Source organism: Nothoprocta perdicaria, unplaced genomic scaffold (genome assembly GCF_003342845.1).
Source record: "Nothoprocta perdicaria isolate Ctin4 unplaced genomic scaffold, notPer1 scaffold_46, whole genome shotgun sequence".
Classification (NCBI taxonomy): domain Eukaryota; kingdom Metazoa; phylum Chordata; class Aves; order Tinamiformes; family Tinamidae; genus Nothoprocta; species Nothoprocta perdicaria.
In genome coordinates this window covers 3936393-3956081 of record NW_020455710.1, presented here as the reverse complement: position 1 = coordinate 3956081, position 19689 = coordinate 3936393, and the positions used below count along the sequence as shown (strand labels likewise).

Here is a 19689-nt window from a genome sequence, read left to right as displayed (position 1 = left end):
GCTGCTGCACGTCCCTGTACATCACTGCATGCTGCTGCATGCTGCTGCACACTGCTGCACGTCCCTGCACATCACTGCATGTTGCTGCATGCTGCTGCACATCACTGCATGTTGCTGCATGCTGCTGCACATCACTGCATGCTGCTGCATGCTGCTGCATGCCCCTGTACATCACTGCATGCTGCTGCACACTGCTGCACGCTGCTGCAYGTCCCTGTACATCACTGCATGCTGCTGCATTTTGCTGCATGCTGCTGCACGTCCCTGTACATCACTGCATGCTGCTGCATGTTGCTGCACGCTGCTGCATGTCCCTGCACATCACTGCATGCTGCTGCATGCCCCTGTAAATCACTGCATGCTGCTGCACGCTGCTGCATGTCCCTGTACATCACTGCATGCTGCTGCATTTTGCTGCACACTACTGCATGTCCCTGCATGCTGCTGCATGTCGCTGCACATCACTACGTGCTGCTGCATGTTGCTGCATGCTGCTACACGCTGCTGCATGTCCCTTCACGTTGCGGCACACTGCTACACGCTGTTGCACACTGCTGCATGTCACTGTACATTGCTACACACTGCTGCACATTGCTGCACATCACTGCACACTGCTACACGCTGCTGCACACTGCCGCATGTCACTGCACGCTGCTGCAACACACTGGGAACACTGCTGCAAATCCCAGCTTTACTTCCCTTTCCCGGTATGTGTGCTGCCCCTTTCCCTTCCCCAGGCCACACACTTAGGCCAGCAGAGGCATCTCCCAGCAAACTGCTCTTGCCCACGGGCTCCTATCAGGAGCCAGCCCATGGCGAGGGCAGCCGAGCGCCCACTGCCCAGCCGCTCCCGCAGCTTCTCTCACAGCTCAGCAGAAAGCTCCATAAATAGGAACTAAATGGCAAAAGCCCCGATGGATGCAGAGAGCGGGTGCAAGAGCCCAGCACGGAGCTGGCTGGTGGCGCTGGCARGAGGAGGGATTTGAGGGGCGCCAGGAGCCTTCATCCGCGGCATCGCCCTGAAAGCCACTGGTTTTGCTCAGCAAAAGTCTTGTGCAACTCGGAGCAAAGCGCTCGCCCCGCTGCTTGCTCTGCTCGCTGCTTTTTTTATGCTCAGAGGAGCTGTCAGCAGCTCCTGTTGCTGTAGGGGCAGAAAGCTGCGGGACGCTGGACTGTCTGCCCCGCTCGGACATCAGCGACGGGGCCGGCACCGAGGCAAGGACGGCCGGGAGCGAGGCCCGAGCTGTGTCTCTAGCTGTCCAGATAACTACCAGTTAGGCAGCCAGGTGCACACGCCCGGGAGCGGCTCGGACAACCGTGTCCCTTTCGGGATGAGCCAAGGGAAAGGCCACAGCGCCCGGGCTGCTCCCCACGGGGCTGCTTGGAGCGGCGAGAGGGGAAGGGATGCACAGCGCCCGCCAGGCTCAGCTCATCCCCCCGCTGCTGCTGGACACKTAATCCCACATGTACCAACAAAGCATTTCTGCTCGCAGATAACTCTTGGCTAACGCACTGGCCTTTTACGGCCCCCAGGAGCCCCAGCAGCCGCGGTCCCGGCGCCCACTCCGGCCGCATGGGCTGAGCACGGAGACCCTCCTGCGGGTCCGAGCGCCGCCAGCCCCCCTGCTCCCCCCTCGCCTTCGCCTGCCTTATCTGCCTCAGCCAGCGCTTCCCGCCGTGCCGGCCGCTCCAAAGCGCCGCTCCGCAGCGGGGCCGGCGCCCGCCCTCCCTCCAGACAGTCCCCATGCTGTGGGAAGGCAGGACCCGGCAAGGTCGGGAAGAGGATCTGCTGCAGCAGGAGAGGAGGCCAAACRCTACCGGCCTCCGTGCGGTGACGCTGCCTCACCTTGTGGCCCGTGTCCGAGCGCCCAAAGAGAACCGGGGACACGTCCAAGCCATCGAAGCGCCTGTTGGGAGGAAGCTCAGCTCCAGCCAGGGCCACCAGCGTGGGGAAAATGTCCATAGTGCTGCAGGGAAGAGACAGGTTTCATCAGTGCAATGCATGGAGCACCCTGGAAAAGCCGCCCTCCAGGCCGGGAGCCGCCACRGTGCCACCAACCACCCCGTTGCTTCCCACAGCTCCTCTCCGTGCTGCAGCTTGGACGCAGCTCCGAGACGGGCCGGCCATCCCGATTCCCGGAGCGGCCGGTGCTCCACGTGTCCCGGGCACGGCACAGGGAGCAGCAGAGGCGCCGCGTGCCCAGGCACACAGCACTGTGCGGCCACGGGGGGCTCTCGGCCCAGGTCCCGCAGCCCTAGGAAACGCGGCCTCACTTCTGCACGGCGCAGCGCGCGGGGCTGTTGTGCGCACCTACACCGGAATGCCGGTCAGCATTCCCAGCGGAAGCCCCGGTCCGGGCGCTGAACGCGGCTCGGGGGTCGCGGCGGCGGGAGATGCCATCCGAGCCCGCGAGCGGCTGCTCTCCGGGCCCGAGCCCTGGTGTGAGGGATCCCCGTGACGCGGGAGCGCGGCAGGAATTTCGCTCACGCGCATCCTTGCCCGCCAGGCCCCTCTCTGCTCGCCGCTCTCTGCAAACTCGCTTGCGTGAGCAGAGAGCAGAAGCAGCCCAGGGCTTGAGCGCCCCTGTTCCTGCCATTCAGTGGGGTTTAATCCAGCTGCTAAGAGCCGCGCAGAACAAACACGAGCAAAGGGAGCGGAGCCGAGGGGATGACGGGGACAGGATGACTCCCCCGCAGCCACAAGTGACCCGTGTGTCACGCAGCACCGAACGAGCCCTCCCTACGCGCACCGGATCCCTGCGCTGGACACAGGAGCCCTTTCGGAGCTGCTCCCCCGGGACACGCTGGTGAGACCAGCGGGAAGGGCTGAGCAATCCAAGAGGAAACTTCTGAGACATCAAACATGACAGATCATGAGCCAGCATGAAAGGAAAAGGTGATGCTGCTCCAACTAGAGGTCATCTCAGCCTGGGGAAGGGTGGGAATCCTGGAAAGACCCAGACCAAAGCTACAACATTGCAGCTGACTGGGCTTCTTGGACCAGCACCTCGTGCCCGTGTCACCTCCCGATGGACTATCCAGAACATCACCTGGAGACTGKCTAAGCCAGTTGTCCCTTCTGCCCTTTTTGTCCTAGCACATGGACAGCAGGACACAGAGCAAATCCTGGGCCAAGACCTTTTTTTTGGACCAGACCAAGGGTTGGGACAGGGGACACGTGAGATCTCTGGGAAGTCTAGGGACAACATAATGGATGACTGGGGGCCAAGGGAGCTAAAAATCTTCCCAGCTGAGTGCAGGGTTGCCCCACGCAGAGCCACAAATAGACTTTTGTCAAGGTGCCCGTCAAAGCAGAGGCCCTTCAAGCACCCAGATCCCAGAAGAAAAGCYGTGGAACTGCCCGTGCCAACCCAACAGCCGCAGCCAAGAGCTCTCTCAGCAAACGAAGCAGCTCCAGCTTCCTRCAGCCTCTGAAAAGCGACGCAAAAAGAGAAGCAGCCGGGGCCTGGCGGGCGGCTCCGTGCCCGTCCGAGGCGGGAAACCTCAAAGGGAGGAGCAGGGAAGCGATGCCGGGCACGGAGAGCTGCCGGCCGCGATGCCCGCGCGGGCCGCTCCGCGCACGGCCGCCTGCCGCGAGCGCTTCCTTATTCACCACCCCACTGACCTATTTCTTCAGTGCCCTCCTTGTCTCCGCCGTGGGGCACGACGCCGCGGGAGGCTCTGGCGACGGAGCGTCACGAAGGAGAGCGGACGCGGCCGGGCGGCAGCGCTCGTGCTGGTGGCGGCTGCYCCGGCCGCGCTCACCCGCTTCAGCCCCGCTCCCTGCGCGGGAAAAAGCCGCAAAACAGAGCAGCACCAGGCCTGGCATGAACCGGCTCCACGGATCTGCCCCTTGGGCGCCCTGGAGGCCACGGGGATGTTGGGATCGCGGGGATAGGGAGGACGGTATCTGCAAGGGAAAGCGGGGCTCGGGTTGGAGGGGTTTGGGGAAGCAAACCCAGACCATTGCCAGGGCAGCAGTGCACAGAGCTGCATCCCGGGGGAGCCGCATCCCGGAGGAGCCGCATCCCGGAGGAGCCGCGGGTCCAGCCGCGCGCATCCTGTGCCACTGCTTACGTCACACCTGGATTCGGATGGGACACGGCGAGGCCGACGCTGCCAGCTCCGCGCTGGCAATTTCCTGCCTTTTGTTGGCCTGTGTCACACGCTTGAACTTTACGAAACCTCCTCGGGGTTTGTTGACTTTGAATTTCCACGTGGCAGACGCATCCCCCCGGGCACCGCGGCCCAGCTGGGCCGGCGCGCTCAGAACCACCGSCGCTTGGGGCGGCAGCCGAGCAGGGTGACACGTCCCAGCAGCGGCCCCGTCAGAGCCGAGAGGCGAGCGGGACGGAGACGGGCCTGGCCGCCSCCGCGGGGCTATCCCCGTTTCCATGTGTGGCCGTGGGCCCATGTCCCGTGTTCCTCCATGGCTGCCCAGCCTGCCGGACCAGCTCCGGGACGTGGGAATGCAGCYGTTTCAGGGTGGGCTGAGCCGTCCCGATGCTCCGCGCTGCCTGGGGCGCAGGCTGAGCCCACGGGAGCTGCTCGGTGTAGGGCAATCTCCCTTGCACCAAAAGGCCTCCGTTTTGCAGAGCGAGCCCCGCTCCGAGAGGGAGAGTCGGGTGAAACATGCCGGCCCTGGGGACGCAAGGGTGAAACGCACGGAGCAGGGGAGGGCAAGGCCTGGGGCAGCCAACGTGGCAGCACCAACCTGAACYGCCAGCGCTTGGCCGGGATCTGCTCGCTTTGGAAAAGTGAGGGACCACGTGAGCCAAAAGCCTGGTTGGGTTCGCGCCATGCAGCGAGGAGGAGGAAGAGGATGAGGAAGAGGCAGGCGGCTGCAAGGGGCTGCTGAGCTGGGGCTCCCTGCAGATCCCTGCAGCCCAACTGTGCCGCACAGGCGAGGAGCAGGAGATGACAACAYTGCCTTCCTCCGCTCTGCCCGAAACCCCCCGCAGGGGCTGCCAGAGCCACCCCTGAGCCTGGCCGCATCCTGAGCTCCCTGCAAACCCCATCTCTGCGRCCAGCCCCTTCCCACCACCGCAGTCGCCTCCACACGAAGCCGCCTGCAAACCACAAAGCCTGAGCCCGCTCCGCGGTGCCGAGCGAGGACAGCATCATCTGCTAATTACCGGGACACAGATGCCTCCCGCCCAGCCCCACGGAACAAGCTGGCAGCAACGCTTTGCTGAGGCATTAAAGGCTCACGGGCGAAGCGAGGTCTTACACAAGGCACTCAGGAACGAACACRGGCCACCACTGCCAGAATTAAGTGAAGCAGCCGGTTCCCGGAGCTCATCACCTGCCTGGTGACAGCGTGTCCTTGCAAGGCGGGGGCATTCGTCCTCCTGGCTTCGTCACAGGGCCCCGGACGCGGTGCCAAGGCAAGCAGARCCGCACACAGCGGCAGCGAGTGCTCACCCATGGCGTGGACCACGGCAAGGTGTCCTTGTCCCTACCTCAGCAGCGCGGCGCTGCTCCGGTTGGCGGGGACGCGGCCGGGCCAGTACGCGAGCGCCGGCACCCGGTGGCCTCCTTCCCACGTGGTCTGCTTTGCGGAGCTCCCACCTGCAAGACACGGAGGCCGCGCTCAGTGCCCCCCGCCTGGCCCCGTGCACCCGCGAGATGGGGCTGGGTCACACGGGAGAGGAAAGTTAAGGGGGTCCCCTGCAAGCCACGAAAACGGCTCCATTAAAAACACATTCCTTCTGATAACGCTACTGTTGTTGAATTAACCCTTTCGTTGCTTGCCCAGCACAGCCTGAAGGCCCCTGTGCTGCTACCGCTGTGTGGAGACCCAAGCAGCTCTGCAGCTTGCAGGGAAGTCACCCCATCCCTCTCCACGCAGGAAAATCACCCCATCCATCCCTCTTCCCAGCCAGGATCCCAGGGCCAAAGCATGGGCCTGGAGCAGCAGGACGTGGCCACAGGGGCACTGCAGAAACGCGGCTCTTGCTGCAGCACCAAGAGCCCCAAGAGCAGCCGGGGAAGGGAGAGCAGGGCAGGGGACAAAGAGAAAGTCTCAACCCGTTCACCAAAAGCCTTCCCAAGCTTGAGGCCGTTTCCTTTTGTTTGCCCTGCTTTCAGGCGTGCACATGGCAACAGCGTTAATCCAAAGCCATTTCCTCCAGGCAGAGCCAAGAGAAAGGAGATGTTCTTTCTGCTGCACAACAAGCTTTGAAGCCGGCCCTGGCCTGGGAGTGCATGTGCGGTTTCTATGGAACTCCCCATCCCGTCCGAGCCTCTCCGGGAGTCACAGTGAGTCACGGCTCATTTTACACTTATTTGGGACGATGCTGCCTTCTCAGAATGATGCAGCTGGGCTTACGCTGCTAGGGGAAAAGAAAACACGGGTGTGAGTGTCCCTAGGGCGGACACCGCTGTGACAGTGACACCATGCAGAACAYGGGGACACCATTCATCCTGATGGCTCAGACAAGCCGCGTTCCCCCCTCTCCCTTTTCCCACCCAAACCTCTGGAATTCCTGCCTTTGGAGCCGGGAGGGACACAGTCTGCACCCGGATCCCTTGCAGCTACTGGGAAGATGAGCAGCGCTCCAACGTGCRCCACGTGTGACTGAAGGGGCCACTCCTGTTTGTAGATGCTGCAAGAAGCAATGTTGAGTACAGCGTTTTAACAGTGCACACCCCGCACGGGAGCTCAGCAACATCTAAAGGACAGGTCAGCAAGAGCTTTAGGCAGCAGCCCCTCACAAGCAGAGTGTCGACGGGTGCTGACTGGTCTGGACTGAGTGTCTGGAGAAACACAGCAGCCAGAGCTGCCCTGGACAAGCCAACGTTAGCACTTCCAGCAGTAAACAGTGCTGAAATGCCCCAGACCAAACCAGGGATTTTCTCAAGACCAGCGGTGATGCAATCCCGCAGTGACAGAGACTGATGGAAGCCACGGCTTTCCAGGAAAGGCAGAATTGAGCATTCCCGGTGAAGGAAGAAAGCCACCGCATCCCCGGTCCCCCATCTGCCACAGCCCTGTCCTCCAGCCAGCCCCGGAGCRGGAGGCGAGCCCAGAGGCGCCTCTCACAGCACCAGGGTCCCAACAGCCCCTGCCCATCGCTGCCTCCTCGGACAGGAGCGGGGCGAAGCCAAGCACACGGACTTGCCGTTCTCCCAATCCCCTAATCCGTGACCACGTAAATCAATGGAAAACACGCCTGGAATTTGAGTTGGACCCTGAAAGGAAACACCGAACTATGYGAAATGTATATGCTCCCGAGTGATCCTCCACCCACCTCCTCCCCTTCCCTAAAAATCCCTTCCCCTGCAGGAATGCCGTTCGGCAGCACCGAACCCATTCCCGCTGGAAGTCACGGCAGGGCTGGGGTATCGCGGATCCGCAGCGCTCCCRCCAGCACACGAAGGTGGAAGGTGCTGGGGCGCTCAAGGGATAGGCAGGGTTACCCAACAGGTTACGTAAAACAAGTTCTGCACGGTGCCGTGCTAAAGAAACAGCTCGCAGGGTCACGGGAGTTTGCAGCATTAGATACAGATCAGCCAGCGGCTGACAGTAACGCGCAGCTATTATRGTCCCAGATATGTTTTTCTGCTTTCAAAATATCTGTGCAGCAACAAGCTGTGGGATTTCAGAAATCATTGTTCCCAGCTGCTATTTACAGCCAGCTCCTAGAAACCTGACAACTTGATCTACTTCCTAACCTTACGTGATATTCAGGGTTGTTTTCGCAGGGCTGCATGTGGGCAGCAAGATGCTGGAAGGGGTTTGTGTTTTTGCAGCTCTGTTCCCGCACGCTGCACTGCCTGTACCAGATACTCTGACTTGTGACCATCGGTTGCTCAAGAGCAGCCCAGGTCAGCGGCAGGATTTGTTTGTTTACTGAAAAACTCAGTGTTGCTAAAAAACTGAAGGCTCCGATGTCTTCCCGAGGCCAGGACACCCCAACGAAATGTACCCCGGGGAAGCGGAAAGGGAGAAGAGCAAGGGCATCCGCCCAGCCCGCCGCRGGGTCTGCGCCGGGAGCCGGCCCCGCTTCCTCTCGCCGCTGCCTGTCAGGAAGCAGAGGGGGAAAGAGACGCGCGGCCTCCGCCGCCGCGGCCTCCACCGCCACGGCTGACCCAGAGCGAGCGGGGAAACGGGACCCGGCACGCACGGACAGTGCGTAATACAAGCAGAAGTGGGAAACGCCTGACTCATGCGGGCTTCTGGCCGCTCGGGCTGAAATAAACCCACCAAGCAGATGGCTTGGCCGGAAAAGGAGAAGGAAAAAAAAAAAACGCTGGAGAGAAAGCAAATAAAAGTCCCGCGAAGCTCCGGGGCTCACTGGGGCTTTCTCTGTGGAGCGGGCTCGGGATGCTAGCAGCTCAATGCATGGGGCACACGAGGTCCTGCTGGAGCTGGGCACACTGGGCACACTTGTGCAGGGACCTGGGCTGCGCCCTGTGCCACATGCTCCAGGTGTCCCTGCTTGAGCAGGAAGGTTGGACTAGATGATCTCTAGAGGTCCCTTCCAACCTGGAATATTCTGTGATTCTGTGCTGGGCAGCCACATGGCAGCCCCGCGGCCGCTCTGGGCTCTGGGAAAACCCTCGAGAGCAGCACGCCTGTCCCGGAGAGGAGAAATGGGCCCCGCAGGGAGGCCCTGTTACCTCGCGGGCGCTGCCACGCGCCGACGAAGGGCCCCACGTCTCCGGCCAGCTCGCACTTCTGTGCCCAGGGCCCGTTGTCACCTGCAAGAGAAAAACGTCCCCGTGGGTGACACGGACGGGCTGATGGAAGCCCCGGGGACACCCCAYGCTCTCTGAGGGTCAAAGTGGGACCTGGGGCACCCTCCATCCTGCGTTTTGGGGAATTATTGTGCCCTGCCCAAAGAGCTGTGCCCCCCGATATCCTCCTCTCCATGGCCCACGGCAGCGGGAGCAGGGCCTGCCRGCTGCTGGCAAGAAACGTTGATTCCCAGGCAAAACGGCCCCATCTCTGCAAGGCAGCCCAAGCTCCCTGCGTGCCCGGATCTGCAATGGGAGCCGCGGGCTCTAATGAGCCCCCGGGCAGTTCCTGTCACCCGTCATGGCAGAGCAAGCCGGCCTCATTAGGGAGGCTTCTGGGCGAGAGTGGATTTGGGCTGTTCAATTAACGGGGATTTGAGGCCTCATTAAGAGGCAGCCGTCCGGCTTCAGCCCACGGCCGGCGGAAAACAAGCGGCTCGAGGCGGGCAACCAGGGGACAAGCAGCTCCGGGGARCAGGGCCGGTCCCCTCGGGGACCGCGGCTCTGCCGGGGGAAAATCCCCACGGATGGGGATGGGGATGGCGAGCTCGGCCTCGCCGCATTACCTGCGAACCAGAGCAGCGTGGCGCCGTCGGCGGCGCCGTCGGCCGCACGCTTGAGGCTCCCCACGAGCGCGTCCATGTCCCTGAGGGCGGCGGCGTAGGCGCCGCGGCGCGGGCGGCCGCCACAGGGGGCGGCCAGCGGCACGTGCACGTGGGCCAGGGCCACRTAGAGGAGGAAGGGGCGTCTGCGGGGGAAGCAGAGGCAACGGCGGCACGTGGGGCGGACGGAGCGACGGCGGCTTTCCGAGCCCARCGCTCCCCGCGGCCCTTCCCGGCCGTGAGTCACTTTTTCCCTGCTTCCYGCTGGTATTGACTTTCCTCCCTCTTCCTCCTCGCCTTGCCGGGGCTTCCTCGGCCAACCCACATCCGCGAGGGGCTGCCGGGCACCGGCAGGACCCCGGCAACCCCCTTCCTTGCTCCGCTCGGCTCCCGTTTCCCTCCTTCCCGCTCCCCGGTGAGCTCCGTGAGCAGAGGAGGAGGAGGAGGCCGAAGGCCCCGAGCGCGGCCTCGGAGGCGGCACGTCCGCAGCACGAGGCCGCTGGGCCGTGGCCGGCGCTCGCAGCCCGCCCGCAGACACGTCCTGTTTTCTTGTTTACGGCTATATTTATCGCCTGCGACGAGGCCCGCTCTTCCTCAGGGACCTCCGAAGGGAAGGGTGGGATGACCAGCGGCGGGGAGGGAGCAGCTCCCGGCGAGCCGGCCGTGTCCGTGCCCGGCCCCGCGCGCGGCCACCTCGCTGTCCYGCTCCGGCAGAAATTAAGATGCTTCCCTGCTCTCTCCAAGGGCTGTTTACAGCCCGTGGCCCTCACTTCCTTCCTCTGCCGCACAKATGTCACCCACCTCGGCATCACCATTTAATAAATCTCATCCCTGCCTGAATGGCCTCTTTATGTGGAGCAGGGCCGGAGCCAGAAGAGGTTTTGGGCCCTATCGGCGCCCGGCCGGGTGCTGCAGCTTCTGCAAAACAACGAAATTTGAGAAACAGGGGAATTGACCGCATTTCTCGTGAGCTGCTGCTGCAAAAGGACAACCTCTGGCCACTGGCTCCTTTCTCCTGGAGCTCCCCAAACGTAGAGCTTCCCTTGTTCCCRCATCAGCAGGGGATTCGGCTAGGACCTGCCAGCCGCAGAGCCAGGGGGATGAGCCCGGCTCGGAGGGCACAAACATTCACCACTTTATCATGCAAAAATGCTCAGCATCTGACTGGCTTCTTATCTGCACAACCGCACCAATTCAAGCCTGTGCTTAGCAGCTCTTGTGCAGCCGGGAGCGTTTTTCTGCTTCGCGTCGGCACTGTGCGCCGCCCAGCAGAGCCCCGGGGCCCGACAGGAGCAAGAGGGTTTGTCCCATCCAACCTGCCCRGCCCCAGACTCCTGGAAAACAATCCAGGAGATCCAGAGGGGCTCACGCCGCTCAGTCATCTACGGCGCCTGCTGACCTTCTGCATCCACATTTCATAACTCAGCCCTTCTCCCCAAAACCCAGCAAACTTCTAATCAATAAGTCAAGACAGATGCCCTTGGCCTTTGCTCTCCTGTTTATTGCACTCCAAGGGTTGTTCTTCTGGAGGGAGCCAAATCTCACTGCCACTAATTGCTCAACCTTGACACGACCAGTTAAAAGAACACTGAGATGACAAATCCAGTGTTCTTTTGGTTGCCCCACACTGCGTGAGTCAGGCTAAGTAAAACTGAAATACACTATCAGAGAGAGCAAGCAAAAAAGCAGGTACCTGTTTAATCCAGTTCTCTGCAAACGCAGATAACCCCAAAATATCTATTAGGAGGTTAAAAGATTTTTCTATTAACCCAGAGCACACCCATTTGGTTCCAAAGTCTAACAAAGCGCATTCGCCAGGCTGGAGGGATTTTGCACAAATTGCATTCAAACAGACAAGCACCCAAATGCAACGAGGTGGTTGCATGCATTTGTCGACCCCAAGCCCACCACACTGTTCAGCCTGCACAACCACTGCATGAAGCTGCCACCTCTTTTGCTTCTGAGGGGGTAAATTTGCAAGCAAATTTGCAAGCAAAATGATACCCAGGCTTTAAAGATATAAGAATTTATATCTTTAATGCCTTTTATCACTTATCAAAGGTTCAGGACTGCCTCTTACAAGGTCATTAACAATGCCATTAGCAAGGAGAGCAGCAACCAACAGGCCACAACTGTTCAGATGTTGCTGCCCTGCAGCATTTCCCCTCTTCACACTGCAGAAAGGCATTTTGCAAAGCCACAGCTCCTAATCCTCGAATAATAGGGATWATGAAACATGACAGGGAGCCCATCAGCAGAGATTCCAGGGTTCTCATCTCCGCAGCTCAGAAAAGGTGTTTTATTCCTCTAGAAAACTCAAGCCCAGATTCCTAATTTTCCTATAAGACCCAGAGAAAACGGACGTTAAGTCCTAGTGCCCCAGTTAYGATCTCCACACATTTTGTCCTGCTCACATTTCCCCAGAGCAGCTAGGACTGAGGAACCAATGTCCAGTCCCATTTTACAAGCAGAAATGTACATTGTCCTACAGCCAGGCAGTGATTACTCCAGGCAGGAGAAGTCACATTAGTGAATTAATTCCTACATTTCACCTCAAGGCTTTTTTGTGCTCCACACTCTGCAACATCCCAATATCTCCTACACCTACAAGACCACAGCGCGCACTCTCTTGTGTCCACCAGCAACCAGCACCACCTCATTGGCAAAAGGAAAGAAAAGCCTCACACATCATCACATAGCGGGGAAACTTTCAAGGAGAAGGGACAAAGCTGCCCGTTCTGCTCATCGGGACACAATTTTTTCTCGTTCTGGGACAGGCAGGAACAGAGCAAAGGCTGTTCCAGATCTGATGACTCTACCAGGCCTACTCTGGAACCATGAAAATAAATAAAAGAGAAGATTAGACACCAGAATAAGAGTCAGAAACCCAAATTCCTAGCTCTGTCCTAGCCTTTGTAGAACACCAGACCACTAAAAATGCCTTTGCACCCACAAATCAGTTAGCTAAATAACCATTTGCAGGAAACTGCCGTTCCCATGGACAGTAGCATCTTTTCGACCCGGGATTCTGGTTTATTCCCCAGTCCAACACAGTGAGAGAGCCAAGCGTGAGCTCTGCTCCCATCACCTGGGATCTCACACCACTTGCGACTGAATTCCCCGTCGCTGCACGAGCACGGCGCCACACCRGGCAGCACACACAGAGATCAAAAGCTTTGACCTTTCTAGTAAATTGTATTTATAAACACTCATGATCCCTTTACAGGAGATGCATTGAAGGTCAAAGCACTCTGAGGGTAATCCTGCAGAACATCAATGAAATCCTAGGCGGCTGCTGCCTCTTACAGCGGGCTCGAGAACAGACCTGTTGACATTTGCTCCGCACAGATCTGCTCCCTGGGAATCCTTAGAGGAAAACTGCTCACCTGGAGCACCCCAGCGCGGCGCTTCGTAGCGCTGGGTTCCCCATGCACGTGCACGGAGCTGCTTTGCTCTAATAACTCTGCAGCACCAACATCACCACAGCCTGAGCACCGCCAGCTAGGACCCAGCCGCCAAACTCAGCCCTCAAATACTGCAGAGCTCAGGGCAAACAAGAAACAGGCTCGGCAGGAAACACCCACCRCTCTCCAGCTCAGCGGGAGCACCCCAGAGTCCCCGTTTCGCCAGGGTTAGTGACCTACCAGCAATGCCTGCACCCTGAGCTCCTGCACCGAGCGGCCGCGGGCCGGGCGCGCGGGCTCCTTACCGGGCTCGCCGGATGAACCACGAGGCTCTCTCCGCGTAGAGCGCCGCCAGGCTGCTCAGGTTGACGGGCTGCTGGACGATGGTGACGTTCTCGAAGAGAGGAAGGGCCACCTCCGTGTAACAGTCTCTTCTCATGTGGCTGCCGAGGAGAAGTCGCAACCCCGTTAGTACCAGCATGGGCAATGTGGCCACCAGCAGCTCGCAGGGATGCGACACAGCCAGGCGAGGAGAGCAGATGCCCACAGCAAATGCCCGGAGTGAAGCCTTCACCTTCCAACCCCAAGAGCTCTGGGGGCTGGAGGGGCTGTGCAAACACCTGCCTGCAGGTATTCTCGGCCCCCCCGGCACGGAGCCCTACCTGGGAGCTGCATCGAGGCGAGCGCAGGCGGGACACGGCGGCAGGTTGCAGCCAGGGGTGTCCGTGCAGCCCATGTCGTGGCTGTAGGGGATCCCGAAGTAATAGTCGAAACCTGAGGTCCAGAGCGGCGTGGGAGCCGGGTGAGGCTGCTGGAAGGAGCCGGGCCACTCCGCTTGCCCAGCTGGGGCTGCGGAGCCTTTTGGCACACGGGGAGCAGAGCTCCAGCCCYGGCTGCAAGGCCACCTCCAGCCCAGCAGGTCTGGACACACCTGCCCTGCTCCGGGGAGCTTCCTGGCAGCCCATCGTCACCCCACGTTTCACTCCCTGACGTTTTTCCCCCCGCAGCCCAGGTTAGTTCACCCCACCAGGAGCCACAAAGGAGAAGCCCTCAGTGTTACCTTCCATGCTGGGAATACCCCCTTTTCCACCCCAGTCCACAAATTACCCAGCCCACTCCACAAACCACCCCAGGAGCCCTGGGACCGGCTCAGAGAAGGGAAATCCTCACCGCGGAAGCTGGGGTGATAGCGGCCATGGTGTCCCAGGTGCCATTTGCCTGTGGAGAAGCCATAAAAAGCCTTTCAATTCAGAGATTAACTTGGCTATGGACTTTGCAGTTCGCAGCGATTACACACGGGCCACAGCGCAGGAGGTTTTAATCTAGCAACAAAAAGGCTACTTGTTTTTGCTGGCCTGATTTCTAGAATGCAGCTTTGCAGAAACCCACAAAAAAATGCTGAAGGTATCTTGTGTCTGAGCAAACCAACCGCCCGAAGCCTTAAAAGGCTCTTTCACACATTAGCGGTGGAGGAGAGGACTTTCCAACCAGTTCTAAACAACCGGCTTCATCCTCCCAGCTCCAGCACACACAGTGTCCTGATCCTGGCTCACGCTGAGAACGTGGATACGGGGCGAGAAGAGCAAAAAAAAGCCAGGCAGAAGGAAACGGGAAATGCCCTGGCGTGGGGCAACCTTTCCCTGTGCAGCCCTTCTTGGCAATGCTCTCCAAGGCCAACTCCTTTCCCCAACAACTCCTCAAGACAACTCCTCAAGACAACTCTTTCCCCCAATGTGCTGGTCGCAATGGGAATTCACTCGGCCCCGTTATCTATGGGAAGACAACCCGACGGCCCCTTATCTGCCACGAGCACCCGCGGACGCGGGCCCTGCCGCGCTCCAAGCCGGCCCCGAGCGCGGCAGGGCGGGCGCGGGGCGCGCGAGGACAGCGCCGCTCTGCACCGTCATGCTTTCTGACGAAACGGAGCACATTCATTCTCAAGGTTATGCAACGCGTGCTTCAATTTAAAACTGGAGCAGGCCCAAATTTCAGGCGGTGTTTTCTGCTTGAAAATTACTTCTTTTTTTTTTTTTTTTTGATGAATTATGCATGTGTGCAATTGCAAACAGAGAGAAAAACCTCTCAGGGGCAACCCTTTAAATCCATCATTAGTTGCCACCTGAGAGTTGGGTCTCTCCTTCCTTCAGCATCGCACCCGCTGCCGGTTCCCTTGCAAGCAGGCAGCTTCATCCCGCTGGCGCCCATCCCTTGGGAAGCGCCTGGGCAGGGCCAGGGTTACCTATAGCCGCCGTGCTGTAGCCGGCGGCGCGCAGGACCTCGGCCAGCGTGGTCTCATTGAGGGGGAGGCTGCCGCGCGCGGAGGCGGCGAAGTTGCGGGTGACGCCGTTGCGGGCGCCCAGGCGCCCGGTGAGCAGCGCGGCGCGGGACGGCGAGCACGTGGAGGCGGCCGCGTGGAAATCCACGAACCTGCGGACGGGGCCGTGGTAACGGGGCGCAGGACGGCGCCCGCCCGCGCCGCGGCYGGCGCTCACCTCGTGCCCTGCTCCGCCAGCTCGTCCAAATTCGGCRTGTCCTTCGTGGCCGGCCAGTTGGCCCCCACGTCCCCCCAGCCCAGGTCGTCCGCCAGGATAACGATGAAGCTGGGCCGGGGCGGCGCGGGGCCCGCGGGGCGCTGGGCACGGCCACGGGGCAGCCCGGCCAGCGCGGCCGCCAGCAGGGCCAGCGCGGCCGCCCACCGGGCCCGCATGGCGCGGGTCCCTTTGGAGCCCCCGCCGCTCTGCTCGAGCTCTCCCTTCTTTCCTGGTAAACACCTAAGGGAACGTAAACCTGGGCGGTATTTTCTCCTCCGGGAGCGCGCTGGTTTTCTCGAGCAGCCCCTTCCCGATCACTGCAGCCCAGGGGCCACGGCCTCGGACAAGAGGCTCTTCCCACACGGAGCTGGGAGCACCGCTCTCAACGGCAGCTCCCACGCCTGTCCGTCTCTTCCGAGGGATAACCAAGGTGCTGGCGCCTAGTGTCCGACGGCCCTTCGGGGAGGGCTACAACGAATCCTGTGCAGGAAAAACAAGACACCATCAGCACCTGAAGGGGCAGCTCTTTCGGCCTCCAGTGCAGCACGGGCACGAACGGTTTATCCAGATGCCGACACTTTCCCTTTGAAGCTGCACTGCTGTCAGGCTCGGCATTGCTCAACGGCCGCGACGCAGGGAAACGACGAGTGCCTCTTTCTTGCAATCGCCACATAACTTCTGGGCACTTCACGCAGAGCAGCCCGACTTCCTCTTTTGCAAAGGGTATTCTGAGCAGCCCTGGGAACATCGCTGCTCCAGGGCTCCTGCCTCTCACTCCCAAGCCCGCCAGGTTAAGCAGAACTGCTGACATCTGCAAGAGGGGGGAAATGTGCACAGGCTTGCTCTGCGTCTTCACAACTTGCAAGGAACTCGCTTGGCTCCCCAAGCTCCTTGCTCTGATTTGGMCCTCCCTGCGCTGCCCCATTCTCACCCCTGGGGTGAAGAGGCACCAAATCGCACCCTGGGGAGCAGCAGAAGCYGCTTCCTCACAGTGAGAGGGCAGAAATCCCGGGAAACAGGGAATGCCACAAATCCCAGGAATGCTGGGCTTGATGGGGCTGAACCCTCTGCTGCACTGCCTTCCAAACCAGAGGGGTTGCTGCAAAGGCAGCAGCAAGAGGGTGAACACCCTGGAGACTAATGACACAGGAGGGAAGCACAGGATCTTGAGGGGAAAATTAAGGCCAAAGGCAGGCAAATCTGCCTGGMTCTGTTAAAAGAAGCCGGTAGGAAGGAGCCCGGTGCCGGTGCGGCGCCCCGCGTGCCGGGACGGGGCAGCCCGTGGCGGGGGCGACGCGCGCGGGCCAGCGGCGTCCAGCTAGGACCGGTGTTGTGAGAGATGCCTCCAGTTGTGTATGGGCGACCTTGGGGAAGGAATGCACCGCTGAGGACACAGCTCGGAGGGGTCGTCAACACCGCCGGGCAGGACGGCAGCCCGAGCGACCCAGATAAACCCGAGCGGGGAGTCTATAAGGGAATCGACTGGCTTAAAACGATAGTGTGATACAAGGAGGCAGGAGAGGAAATACAATGAGCCCCATCTGTAGGCCRATCATTTTGTAGCTGGCAAAACAAATTAATCACAGGCTTCATTATTCAGATTTTAAGGGCTCAGGCCGGCAGCTCAGACCGGCAGCTCCTGGACTTTTCACGCAGCACCTCAGTGACTGGGAACACAGCTCAGCAACTTGTAGCCCTGAGCTTCAGTTCATGAACTTCCACGTGTGGAGCTCGACGGGGCGGCCGGACCGGCTGCGTGGGCCCACGCTCTGCCTGGACCACAAAACCACAGCTCCTCCGAGCTGCCAAGCAGCAAGAGGAGCCTCGATTAGGTTTGGGGACACGGTTGACCGGAGCTAAAGTATCTTTGCTTTCCCACAAATAAAATAAAATAAAATAAAATAAAATAAAATAAAATAAAATAAAATAAAATAAAATAAAATAAAATAAAATAAAATAAAATAAAATAAAATAAAAGCAATTCCTCCCTGATATCACAGGCTGCTTTTAGAGATTCGCCTCCTGCTCGAACTGTGCTCCACAACCCCAGAGGGGACTGAAGCCACGCGGGCACCTTGCATATTCCTCTCAAAAAGGGCTTCAGGTCAGAAATGGGGGAGAAAAACTGTGCTGATGCTCAGCTCTAGCCCACGGAGATGCAGACCTCAAAACCGCATCCTCTGCGGCTTTTCATGTCACTACGAACGAGCCGCTTGGGGTCCGGGGCTCTGCACCCACCTGGCGGCTGCGATAGCTCCTGGCCTGGGTGCCCAACACCCGGGTGGCAGAGAGCAAAGGCAGCGCTCTGCATCGCGCCCGGGTTAGCTCCCCAGGTGCAATTACACCCCAATTAAGGCCTCCTTTGCCCCGCAGATGAAGCGCCCCCGAGCTCCCCGACACGCGGTGCTCCGGCGGGACGCCGGGGCCCATTCCCGGGACAAAGTCCCCAGTCTGAGGAGCAGCTCAACGGTCAGCACGGGTGAAAGTGTGGTTTGATAAAGGCAGATAACACAGGTCGGCAAGCACAGGCAAAGCAGAGAGGCCGAAGCCAAGAAGCCCGGAGGCTGGGGCGGCCGGAGGATGCCCAAGCACCGCGGATGGCACCGCTGCCCGTGCCCCGCTCGCCTGCCCAGCACTCGGCCTTTATTACACATTAACCAGAAGTTTACAAATCTCGGGCTGGCCGCCTCATTGTCACATTTTTCACATTCTTTGGCGTTTTCACGCCTGCCTGGAGAACAAAGCGGCGGCCCCGGCCCAGGAACCTGCTGCGCTTTGAAGTCTCCCAGGCCCCTCCGAGCTGCCTGGACCTCTCCAGCAACCCACGGAGAGCCCAGGTCGGGAAAAGCAGGGAGACGGGATGCAGCGGGAGCCAAAAGCATCTGCCTGGCCCAGCAGGCTCCCGCAGGGTCCAAAACAACCATGCCCAGGTTCTGTTTCCGACGGGAACTCGGCGGTGGCAGCGGGTGCGAGTCCTGCCCGGGTCCCGCTGGGCCCCTCGGCAGAGCCGCCTTCCTGCGAACGCCGCCTGCCCAATGCTGCGCACAGAGGCAGGAGCTCATTCCAGGAAAAAAAAAAGGCTTCCTACCGGAATAGCTTAGACTAGCTCTCCTACCAGAATAAGCAGCACTGACAAAAACATATTTTTGCAGATTTGCTAGGATTTCTGCCAGGTACTCAGGCGGGAGAGGTTTTTTTCACCCCTCTTACTGCTAGGTCTTTTGCACAGAACATCGTCCATGCAGGAACAGCGGGATAAACCCGAGCGGGATAACCCAGTGTCCATCCCAAAAGCCTCTACGAAGTCTCAACGCACTTGTGGGGAGTAGAAAGCATAAAAAGGGGCAAAGGGGAAGAATGGGAAGGTGAAACAGAGAGGGGCAGATGCAGAGCACTGACAAGAAATACCAAGGAGAAAACTCCTTTGTTTTTTCATGCCAGAGATATTTGCATTCTTATTTCTCCCCTGGAGGCACAAACCTCTTTTGTTGTCCCCTAACCACTGGCACTGCAGCTGCCGGGACCGTCCTGGTGCGGCCGATCCGCCGGGAAGAGCCTGCGCACCGGGACGGACAGCGTCACCCCAAAGAGCGGAAACATAAAAATACAGGGAGCCACAGGAAAGGGATTTCCCAAGATGGGAAAATCTGAGTGTCCCTAAAGCGGGTGCTGGGACAGGGGCTTGTTCAGATGCAACCCCAAGGAAGGAGCAGAGCTGGGAGACAYGGGTCCAAGTCCCCCCGCGGGGGCGGTGGGTGACTGGCCTTGTCCTCCCGACCCRGAGGCGGTCCGGGATTTGGGGGCACTGCGCCAATTGCGGGCACCTGCGACGCTCCCACCGGCATTCCSGGGAAGGAATATTCCTGACGCCAATCCCAACAAAATGCCTCACCCCGCACCATGAGGGACCCTTTTCCAGAGGTTTCCTTGTGGATGCCCAGATCCTGCTGCACCCATGGCCAAACAGGACCCTTCCTGGGGGCTCTCCCTGCAGCCCCCCCACTCCTGATGCACCCGCAGTGGAGCAGGGCCGCTCCGTGGGGCGCCGGGGACTCCCGGGTGCCACAGGGGGCTGCTCCTTTGCTTTGTGACTGGAAAAAAACGCATTTTCCGAGCACGGGGCAGACCGAGAATGTCCCCTGCTCCCTCGCTGCCCGGCGGCTCCCCCGCCGCGCCCGGGGATACCCGAGGGGACCCGGGGGGGCCGCGGAGSCGCCGCAGGTGCCGCCCGGGGCRGCTCCGCTCCGCGCAGCCCCGCGTGCACGAGACCCCGCGCAGCTCTGCGCGCGCACGTGCTGCCCTTGCGCCACCCCCCGCGCGGACACCCGCCCGCCCTACCCCCGCGCACCTCTGCGCGGCCCGTGCAACTCCCCCCGGCTCCCCGCGCACCTTTGCGCGGCCTGCGCAACC

The 19689-nt window shown here is 60.3% G+C and overlaps 1 protein-coding gene across 1 annotated transcript in view; it reads right to left on the bottom strand.

Moving 5' to 3' along the window:
* The window catches only part of ARSG (arylsulfatase G), a 20693-nt gene extending 5238 nt beyond the window's left edge, over nt 1-15455 (bottom strand). The window contains exons 1-9 of the mRNA XM_026046857.1: nt 15241-15455; nt 14988-15175; nt 13919-13966; nt 13411-13522; nt 13054-13191; nt 9309-9490; nt 8626-8706; nt 5463-5571; nt 1847-1967 (exon numbers count right to left, since the gene is read on the bottom strand). Coding sequence (XP_025902642.1) covers nt 1847-1967; nt 5463-5571; nt 8626-8706; nt 9309-9490; nt 13054-13191; nt 13411-13522; nt 13919-13966; nt 14988-15175; nt 15241-15455 — 1194 coding nt within the window. The remainder of the gene's footprint in view (nt 1-1846; nt 1968-5462; nt 5572-8625; nt 8707-9308; nt 9491-13053; nt 13192-13410; nt 13523-13918; nt 13967-14987; nt 15176-15240) is intronic.
* Between the last annotated feature and the right edge of the window lie 4234 nt (nt 15456-19689).